The sequence below is a fragment of the Sinocyclocheilus anshuiensis genome, unplaced genomic scaffold, assembly GCF_001515605.1.
Source record: "Sinocyclocheilus anshuiensis isolate Anshui unplaced genomic scaffold, SAMN03320099.WGS_v1.1 scaffold1154, whole genome shotgun sequence".
Taxonomy (NCBI): Eukaryota; Metazoa; Chordata; class Actinopteri; order Cypriniformes; family Cyprinidae; genus Sinocyclocheilus; species Sinocyclocheilus anshuiensis.
The window spans coordinates 3,211,598-3,222,920 of NW_015542345.1; the positions used below are offsets into that span (position 1 = coordinate 3,211,598).

At 35.9% G+C, this 11,323-nt stretch overlaps 1 protein-coding gene across 4 annotated transcripts in view; it reads right to left on the reverse strand.

Moving 5' to 3' along the window:
- Nucleotides 1–11,323, reverse strand: part of LOC107691346 (arf-GAP with SH3 domain, ANK repeat and PH domain-containing protein 2-like) — a 45,599-nt gene that overhangs the window by 29,212 nt on the left and 5,064 nt on the right. For all 4 annotated transcript variants that reach the window (XM_016489908.1, XM_016489910.1, XM_016489907.1 and 1 more), the window contains exons 2-8: nt 6,613–6,685; nt 6,048–6,193; nt 5,677–5,751; nt 4,966–5,015; nt 3,962–4,091; nt 2,162–2,247; nt 1,651–1,726 (exon numbers count right to left, since the gene is read on the reverse strand). In XM_016489908.1, the coding sequence (XP_016345394.1) occupies nt 1,651–1,726; nt 2,162–2,247; nt 3,962–4,091; nt 4,966–5,015; nt 5,677–5,751; nt 6,048–6,193; nt 6,613–6,685 (636 nt within the window). The remainder of the gene's footprint in view (nt 1–1,650; nt 1,727–2,161; nt 2,248–3,961; nt 4,092–4,965; nt 5,016–5,676; nt 5,752–6,047; nt 6,194–6,612; nt 6,686–11,323) is intronic.

Below are 11,323 nucleotides of genomic sequence, written 5' to 3' on the forward strand. Positions count from 1 at the left end.
GAAATATTTTTGTTTGCTTGGGTGGTAATATTAGGCCTATTATATTAATAGGGAAGGGGGGCCCAAAAATTGGCTTTGCCTATGTCATGAAAAGAGGTAAATCCGGCCCTGATCAGAGATGTCAAGAGGTTTTACCAAATGTTGTTTGTGATACAACTGCATGTGTAAATTAAGTCAAGCTGGTTGCCTGATTTGTTAGTGCTTGTGGTGGTAAGCCATTTGAGATCGAATGAAGCTAGGAGTGGAAGTGGAAGTCTGCAGTGTAAGGCTTCTCCAGATGGATTTCGAAGTCACCAAAGACTACAAGTGGACTGCCATCCACAGAGAATGAGGACAGCAGCCCATAAAGCTCCTCTATAAAGGTGCCCAGTTGACCAGGAAGATGATAAATCATTACAATATGGAGTTTAACAGGAGCCGTTACCATAATAGCATGAAACTCAAAAGAATTTCATGCAAGAGTGGGTTGAGTATTTCGAGAAATGAGAAGACCAGTACCCTTCCAACTTGACGGGGGGTGTGAGAGAAAAGGAAGTTGTTAGAGAGAACAGCAGGGGTTGCGGAGTCTTCTGGACGAATGTGTTGCCGTCTGCGTGTGATGTTAGAGCATTGTTGAGAGAGAACAAGAATGTATTGGAAACATACTACCGCCTATCTGACTCTGCCTGAGAGGTAAGGAAAAATACATTTAATTGAGATGATATTTTTTTATATATCGCTGAAATATATGATTGTATTCTTGTAAACAATCTTTTATTGTACTATTGAATAAAATATTAGTTAAGCTGGTGTGTGGTGGGCGTTCTAGCGCAATATGGCTGCTGTCGCATCCTGTGGCTCAGTGGTAGAGCATTGTGTTAGCAGCGCAAAAGGTTGTGGGTTTGATTCCCAGAAAACACACATACTGGTAAAAAATGTATAGCCTGACTGCACTGTAAGTCACTTTGGATAAGGGTTAGTACCAAGCATCTGATAAATGCAGAAATTATTATTATTATTATTATCATCTAGGTGGATGCTGCACATTGGTGGTGGTTGAGGAGATTCCACCTTCCATGTAAAGCGATTTGATTACCCAGAAAAGCGCTATATAAATGTAACGAATTAATAATTAATGAATTAAAACAATCTTTTATTGTACTATTGATTAAAATATTAGTTAATTATCAAAGAAAGAAAAAATAATAGCCATAATATGGACTATTGTAAATAACTGTTATTTCCTTCTCACATTGCTGATTTCACCATTAACTCTTCATCTGAACAGTTTATGTTGCTGTATATGGTGTCATTGTAATCCTTGACCATCAAAACATAGGGGTAGACATCACCTTTTCTGTGTTATCATGTTTGGTTCAGGAGATATGACACAAAATACATAATTTGGTTATGGCGGAAAGTAAAATGGTCGCCATGGCAACCACGAGGTGTTTTTGCGATGGCTCCATTTCTGAAAATGTTCAGGGCCCTAACCTGTACAATTGTACCAAGTTTCATGCTTTTATGAAAAAGTGAACATATCACCTCAAATTTTGCACATTTTGCAACTTAATTATAATTGTAAAGTAGGATACGTGCCACAAAAAGTCATCCGTTCCATACATTAAGAACATATCTGTGTAAGCAGCAAACATGGGCAGGATCACTCACAGCACTCAGCTGTACCGTAAGGGCATCAATGTACTGCTTGAGTTTTTCCGTTGCAGCCAGACACTCCTGAAAGAAACTGACAGGAGAGAGAAATTTTAATTACAAATCCTATAAACAAAACAGTGTCAATTGTCAAGGAATCTCTATTCCTCTCTCATGCTTTTTTCAATGGTTTCGCACTCTCTCAAATTCCAGTCACACTCAAAACAGCGTGACAGACTCGAGCGTGGAGGGATGCGACTATAAAGCAAGGCAATCAGTCACACCACACACACACTTAACACTGATGGTGATGGTGCCAAGCCGGCACAGGTGTGCCGCCCATCCCACAGATTTCTCTTCACACGGATGACTTTATTCATTTTGCTATGGTATGGTTCATGCCATTGGACAGATCTATTGTTGGGGACTGAATATCTTGCTTTACGAGGACTTTTTGTCTGAAGGATTGTTATATAAGTCCATAGAAATGCATGATTATACCAAAACCTTTTTTTTTTCACAGACTTACTTGCATTGAGAGTGGTAGTGTTTGATGAGGTTCTGTAGCAGGTCTACTCCTTTCTTGGTTTTAATTTCATTCACTTTGATGAGGTACTGTTTATGAGGAAGACAACAAATGAGATTTAAAGAAATGATTACTTCTATTCAGCAAGGACACATTAACTTGATTAAGGCTTTTTACATTGTTATAAAAATTCTCTTTCAAATAATTCTCTTTCAAAAACATTTTTAACTTTCTATTCATAAAAGAATCCTGAAAAACAGCATCATGGTTTCCACAAAAATATAAAGCAGAACAACTTTTTTTAGTATTGATAATGATAAGAAATGTTTCTTGAGCACCAAATCAGCATTTTAGAATGATTTCTGAAGAATCGTGTAACACTAAAGCCTGGAGTAATGATGCTGAAAATTCAGCTTTGCCATCACAGGAATAAATTACATTTTAAAATATATTAAAATAGAAAACAGTTATTTTGTAATTATAATTGTAATAATATTTGACAATTTTACTGATCTTAGTGTATTTTTAATCAAATAAATGCAGCCTTGGTTAGCATAAGAGAGTTCTACCATAAACATTAAAAATATTACTGACCCTAAACTTATAGTAGTGTAGTGTTAGGTAGTGTAGATATGCATACAGTCAGTGACTGTTTAGAGCAGGGGTAGGCGATATGACCAAAATCTTACATCACGAAATGAGTAATTTTATTTCGCGGTAACGATATATATCACAATATAGTTTTTTTTTTTTTGCTTTAAATATGGTCCTTTTTTGTTACCATAGGATTTTTTTAAAAGCATAGAAAATTCATAATTCTTGTCACCACTTGTCACCAAAAAACTACTACTAGCCTATATAAAAAATTGGAAACAAAAAGAACAAATAAATAAGAAATGCTACATACATTGTTTAAAGTAATCAAATGTATAAAACACTGAATATTCTTCACCATGTAAATTAAATATATATTTCTTTTTATTAAAGTTACAAAAGTGGTTTAGTCAAGAGCAGTGAGAGATTTCCTATCTTTTGTTGTTTGATTAACATGAATGGCAGACAGCAGGAATATTAGACTGCTGTCACTTTAAGAACTGCCCAGATCCAATATACTGTTACACATGTTTTCTTTCTCAGCTGTTTGCTGTCACTTAAGACCTAAATTACTGTGCTTATGAGGATACGTACAAAGACGGGCATTTTGACACATACAAACATGTGTATTTAACCATTCAAAGCCTATAAAGCGGCAAAAATAACTCAGTTCAATGCTCTCACGCTCTATGAGCACCGTCTTCACATGCATGCGCCTCTCTGAGAGCGCTCAGAAACGGACTCTCAGACAGCACGCACAAACAGCGAAATGAGTTCTCTTTCACTGCTGATTGCATTTCAACAGCTTAAAATCACTCGCTTTTGAATTGAAATGCTTAAAAAAGCGTGCAAACGAAGTTTTCGTGACCAAGTAGCACAGCAACGTCACGTGAGTGTGTGTAACCACGATAAAGACGATAGTCCAAATTCCTACCAGTTGACAAATTTCTACCAGTTAATTGTGTCTACCAGTATATCACCCAGCCCTATTTTAGTCTTTCATATTCAAACTATGATTAAAACATTATTATAAGAACAATTTGTTTTTAAAATCATCATATCTGCCCATGCTAGGCATCAAAAAGATTAAAAAAAAGATTTGTAGAAATTTTTTTCGCCATTCATATATTTATATACAGACAAGCTGATCACACCATTAATCTAACAACATCTGTCATGTTCCTCTATAGCAGCTTGAGCAGATCTTACTTCACACATCTGTAGCTGGAACATCCTGCGCTCTTTCTCCATCTCTTCTGCAATCTCTCCTCCGCTCACCTCTGTACGCACCATACCATACTGCTTCGCCAGTTCCCTCTTCTCTTTCTCGATTTTAGTGCTGAAGGGGACAGAAATCATATGACTGTGGTCAGTTCTACTATATAGTGTAGTACTACATAATGCACAAATACGGTACTCATTGGATTCGTGGAAGCACAATACAAAAGTATTGTAAGAGAAGTGAAGCGAGACACTTACGAGAATTACAATTAAATGAAGAACAGAAATTAAAAAGAAGCAAAATAACGATACGGGAAGTACTAAAAGGATTTCTGGTAACAATTAAAGTTTAGTAAATTAGAAGATCATAGACTTTACATTTTTGCTGTGTTAAATCTAGAAAACTCATTATTTTTTATAATAGGCCTATTTGTGTGGATGAAAAACGCATCAGAATGTATGTGCTACTTTTGAGTTTCCACCTGCAGTTTTTGTTAAAAAAGTGAGTTTCACAATATTAGTTATATTTTTACATGATATCCAATTAATATATGTCAAAAAGGACACATTTCTGGTTTGGTGTTCATGAAGAAGCACTTGAGTCCTACTGACACGTACATAAGGCTAAAACTACACTAAACAACCCAAACAACCATGGTTTTAAAAAAAATGTGTAAATAAATATGAGAAAGAGAACAAGTGAGATCGAAGCTACAGAGAATATGTAACATATGAGGCACAAAGAATATAAATCCTACACAGTTTCTAAAATTGGTTGTTGTTTGACACACACACACACACACACACACACACAAACACAGACTGTCGTGACAGAGACCAGTGAAAGAATGTTTTCTTGTTCTCTTGCTTATTTCGAGGCTTTTGCAATATCTCTTATCTAATGAATCAAAATAAACCACCGCTCAGTGGGTGTCAAAAAAGACAAAACACTGGAACAAATGACTGGAAACAGTCTTATAAAAAGCACTCACAATTTATTCTCATAATCTCTCCATGCCTTGTCAAAAGGCTTTTTCAGGTCCTGACAAGATGAAAACAAGGAGTTAGAATAGAGTCAGTCTTACATCATCTTACAGAAAAAGACAAGAGCATCAAGACAGACAGAGAAGAATTAAGACAAGTCTGTCTTATCATCTGTCTCATTACCATCTGCTCACATTAAACACTGTGCTTATGGTAATGATCTATGTAATAGATTTCTACTACAACACATATGGCTTGTTGCCTTCTGGGGAAATATCCTGCACACTTCATCTGTATTTGCATCATATATACTAGGAACACTAACAAGGCAACATAAGTATCAGAAAGGTGGTATTACCATTGTCATTTAATTTTTTGGTACCTTAGAGTGCTGTATGAATGCCATGGTACAAGCTGGTAATTATTTGCTATAATGGTATACAGTGGGGTACTATCAAAAATGTCCTTGCAAATGTAATATTGATTTGATTTCATTATGCTGAACTTATAAAATTAGCAAATAATTGTGATCTACCAAATTTTAATTTTCGAACCTATGAATTTCTTCAAATTTTTTAAAGTTCATGCTTGACGTATAATATTTTATTCAATGTATATAGATTGATTTATCTGCATTCATCTGACGGTAACATTTACAAAGCAAACAGAAGAAAAATGTCACTTCAAGTGGATCGCTTGTATTGTAGATTTCAACTTACACCTTTGACCTCTTTCAGATCCCCTTTTACCAGAGAGTCCAGGAAGAAGTTGACGTTGTGCAACATGCTCTTCAACTGATAAAAACAGAAATATTAAAATGGAAAGCATGAGCTGGCAAAACCCATTTACACCCAGTTTGCAAACAAGCACATTAAACATATTTTCAGTTAAAAAATCAATTTAACATGAATACGCCTGAAGGGATAAGGAACTGTGGACAGCGAGCTGAGACAACCTTTGGCGAGAAAGCTGAGCTGTTTGCAGATAAGGCCTATCTTGTAAGTCCAAACCGTGACTAATACTAAAAACACACTATGGGATTATGCAGAAGCCTAACGGAAAGCCCTCCCCGGAGCTCCATGTGTCTCACCAAGTTCTTCATTGGCGTCAGCAGTTCTTTGGAGAATTCTGCAAACTTATTAAACGCAGAGGCCACTTCCTGTTCTCCATTGTTGCGGAAATTCACAGCCAACTTCTCCATGGAATTGATGTATGACTCCAAATGTGATACGTGGTCTGGAAGAAGATCAGCAGCAGAAATTCAGCACAAACTGTGAAGATATAACTGAGAAAACATGGGGATTTGGCTAAAAGCACATGACACTAAAAAAAACAGATAGAGATGTTGACGTGTTTGGGTCTCACAGGGGGCATCTGCCTTCTACTTCATTCATATTCATAGATAGTTGAGCTGGAGGAAATGTTCTGCATACGCTGTCAATCTCTCTAATGAATTCATACAGATTCAAAGACTAAATGAATGCTGCTTACAGTCTAATGTGCATGAAATTCAAAAAACAAGTACGGCATAGTAAAGACATTTGTGACAAAATGTTGCTAGCACCCGAATAACTGAGAAATGATACCTTTTCAGATACTTTCTCACATATGTAAACACAAATACACCCAATAGATTCAATGTAATTTCATGTTACCTTGGCCAGAGATGTGCTTTGCTTTGGCTGCTTTCTTCATTTTCTGCAAGATTGTGCGGTCAGAGTCCAAGGCCTGTTAAAGGAAAGAAAAAATAAGGGTATCAGCAACAATGAATTCACATGAAGATTTTACATTTATGCATTTGATAAACACCAGCACAGTTTTCAAACAGGATTAGTGAATATGTAAATTTGAACAATAAAATACTGCAAACTTTTCCCTTTAGCTCATAAAGTAGAGCATGGCACTAGTACTGGTGAGGTCATGGGTTCGATTCCCTGGGAATATATATACACTACTATTCAACAGACTGGGGTCAGTAAGTTTTCTTCTTTTTGGAAAGAAATTAATACTTTTATTTAGTAAATACACATTGTATTGATCAAAAGTGACTTAAAATGTTACACAATTTTCTATTTCTACTTAATGTTGTTCATTTGAACCTTTCTATTCATCAAAGAATTTAAAAAATGTAACACGATTTTTATTTTATTATTTTATGACATTTTTATTAAGAAGAAATGTTTCTGAAGAGCAAATCATATAGAATATTAGAATGATTTCTGAGGGATCATGTGACAGTGAAGACTGGAGTAATTTATACTAAAATTTTGCTTTGCCATGACAGGAATTAATTACATTTTAAAATATATTACAATAGAAAACTTATTTTACATTAAGAATATTTCACAATATTACAGTATTTGTGATCAATTAGCCAAAATGTAGCCTTCTTTCAAAAGCATTAAAAGATCTTACCAACCCCAAACTTTGAAACGGTACCTTGAATTCAGTGTCAATTTGCATAAAAGCTTCTGCCAAATGCATAAATGTAAATGTATTTTCATTCCAGACCACTTCAATTTGTTTAAACCGTGTTGAAATACACACAAACACAAGGAAACACACATACAGGGGCACAAAAAGAACTTGAAATGGCTCCTTACAGAAACACATTTCCTGTTTCAAAAATGCAATTACATGCAATCGTGAAATGATTATGAAATAATGAAAGACCCAGAGAGCTTGCCCTCTGAAACTGGACTGCTGAAACATGCACCTGCTACACTTTCTATACTAAAATCTAATCTAGCTACATGAATTATGCAACAATTGAGTTACTATAAAGCAGCAAGTAGAGCATGAAGTCTGATTGTCGTGTCACTAAATAAGCAAGAGCAAACAAGGAAAAATTAATTAACAGCTTCATAGTTGCTTGTTTATGGCCTGCCATCTGAAAGCATGATACATTGCTGCATGTGGTTCAGAATAGTAAATTGCGGTGAAGTCTTCAACAGTTTGGCTCATTAAACCATTTCCACTCACCACAAAAGTGTAGGGCTCATGTTGTACAATAAGAGAACGTCTGTTGCAATATGGGGCTCTATAAACAAGATCCCAGACTTTATTTCATAGTGTCGCAACACGCCTGAGTTTGACAGTCTAGTTTCTTCATATCTGTAATGGGAAACAGCATTTCCTGTGGATGTCTGTCCCAATTATCCCTCCCTTCATTCAGGATAAACAGTTTGTTCCTTAGGGTGCAGAATGAAACCCTGCAGAATTGTAACACTTCCCTATAGCTCATATCCCATCAGCATTGCCTTAAACAGTGCCCATCTTTTTAGCCACAGGTGATTTAATCACATTTTTACAAAAAGCAAAATCTCCAAAGTCTTATTAGCCACAAAAGAAAGGTTTGGGCTTATGACTTGAGGGAGTCCCCAGAATGCCTTTGGCAAAGGCATTTGTTTGCTCCAGTTAAGAAAAAAGAAAGAGCAGCTGCCATGTTTTTTACGTGCCACTGAAGATCAAACTGAAAAGTCAGTCATCTACAACAGTACATTTAATAGACAGTGTAATGCAGCACTTGTTCCAGGTCACACAGCACTGCAAAATGTAAATCAACTCAAAACAGTGCTTTTACTATCACACCCATATCATATACCCATAAATCAATGCAAGGAAGCACGACATTGCACATGAGCTCAATGACAACAGCAATTAAAGGCTGGAATATACTTTGACATATAAAGTCATAGCTATGTGGTCACTTAGCTGTTCTGAGTGTTAACACGCTGCTATGTGGTTGCTAGTGTATTCTAGGTGGATGTTAGATGGCCACATTCACACAGGAGATGAATATGTCATGTGTTTGAGTTTTTAAAGTGAAACAGATGTTGTGATATTTTCTTTTATTTTGTGACGTACACCCGAGTGTAATGGATATTCAGTCTATCTATCGGTTGTTGAATGGATTTTGAGATGTTGGTGTTGCAATCAAAAGTGGAATGTTTTTGTGCTAATGCTTTTAGAACATTATTAAAGACTTGATAACTTTGTAAGAACATTCCATTAATGTTACAGGAAGAATGTTTTTTTCATAACTTTGAGAGAATCTTACCAGAACATTAGCCAAGGTTCTGAGAACATTCCCTGGTAGCATGAGACATGAGCGTTAGCATGTAGCATATTGGAATGCATAAATGTGTTTCTTTCTTTCTTTCTTTCTTTCTTTCTTGTCATTGTTATTATTAACAACGAGATAACATCAGAGCAGCCTTCAATGTAAAAGTGCAATAAGAGTCCATAAAGTGCAATAAATTCAACCACTTTGTACCAGACAAACAAACAAACAGCAGAGACATAGGGATTATTGTCCATATGAAAGAAATACTGCAGATGTGAGATATGGTGTAAATACTGCAGCAATGCATAGTCCAGTTCCCAGCTATATTGCAGTTGTGTAGAAAAAGAAGTGTGGTGTATGTGATGGGCTGGGTTCAGATTAGAAGAATGTTCGTTCATCAGTCTCACTGCAGTGGGATGGAGGCTGCAGGCCAGTCTGGTGGTTCTGGCTCTGATGGCCTGGTATCGTCTCCCTGAGGGCAGCAGGAGGAACAGGTGATGTGCTGAGTGCGACTGATCTCGCAGGATGTTATGCACTCTCAGCAGACAACGGAGCAAACAGGACAGTAAATATGGGTGTCGATCCTAAACATTGACTGTTTCACAACATTCAACACTGTTTATTGGTAATGTGTGTTAAGTTTAGGAGTGCATTTTCAAAGACTCTACACAATAACTATGCAGAAAACTGAGATTAACTCGATTCTTTGTTCTCCTTAGCCTCCTTAATCAACTTCCTTTTAAAAAAAATATCTTAGTTTCTATGGAGACTTCTTCCTGTTTCAAAGCCGAGGACCTCTGTCTCTGACACTCATGTCTTATCTTGCTGTTTTTATTCTCTAAGGAAACAGGCTTGGCAAATGGCAGCATAAAAGGATTATAAGCAATTAATATTAATTGGTGTCACACATGATAGTGTGAAGAGGAAAATGTAATTCACTGTTATTAGTTCAGAGAGCCTGTAATGAACTCCTCAAACAGCACGATTGAGATCTCAAATAATCTGACTTGGCAACCGACACTTATCCCTTATCTTTGGGGATCCCGAAATGAAAATGCTGGCATTATTTACTCACCCTCAAACTTGTATGATTTCTTATATTCTGTGGGAAACAAAATGAGAGACTTATTGCAGAAGATTCTACGTTGATGGGATTTTCAACGCAGGATTTCCAACTCAAATTTGGACTGTTCCTCACACAAAACAAAGTTCCTCACAAAAAAAAAATCTTATGGCTTCAAGAGACATAGAATATAGTGTATAAGTTGTACGGACTAGTTTTATATGCTTTATGTTGTTCTTATGTTCTTTTTGTAGCTTTTTATTTTTCCTTTAAGTTCCTTTAAGTTAAGCAAATAGGAAATCATCACATAAAGAACAGCTCGTTTTACATCAAGGTTGTTTGACTTTCTTAACTTCAGCCCTTCCAGTCAGCTCTGTGATGTGTACACTGGGCCAATAACAATTCAACCGTGCGGTGGTTCACCTGGAACAGCATTCCATGCTGAGATTCACATTCCCCTGACTAGGCAGAGTGAGAATTCTGTACTCAGCATGGCTAACCTCACTGCTCTTTTGTTCTTTATGGCAGTGATGGTGCCTGGCCCTTTAGATTGGTTTTTGTGTGCATTTAGTGCTATTACATGAAAATGCTTGTGAAATTCCCTGCAGCACACATAGGATAGAACAAAACAAGACCAGCCATAAATATTCAGGGTAAACAGACGCAGTGATGTTGATTCAGTTACACTGCCAAAAGAAATGCCATCCTTCTCTTTCTACCATTGTACCTGGGAGAGAAGCATTACATTTTTTTATGGACAGCATGGCATGTTTCTTTATGCTAGAAACTCTGTTTACATTATTTGTTGTGAATGTTGATCGCACCAATATGAAATAATATGTTAATATGGGATACTATAATATTATAACATGATAAATAAAATTTAGTCTGCGACCCTACAGAAGACAAGCGGTTTAAGGAATGGATGGATGGATATCAAATTTAGAGTTAAATGAATAAATTACCTGAAAATGTGAAAAAATGAATATTTTCCATACTTTTATAAAATAATATCTCAAAATGGGATATAATATTATGTGCAATATATATAATATACTTTTTTTGTATGTGCCATATAATATGGCATATAACATTTAGAATTATGAGGATAGTTGTGAAAAAAAAATATCTACAAATATTTTTTCCTATTAGTAAATCTGCAAATGTTCACATTTTATAATAATTTTCTCACATCTTAATATAAGATAATATGTAATATTGTAATATAATATAGGAA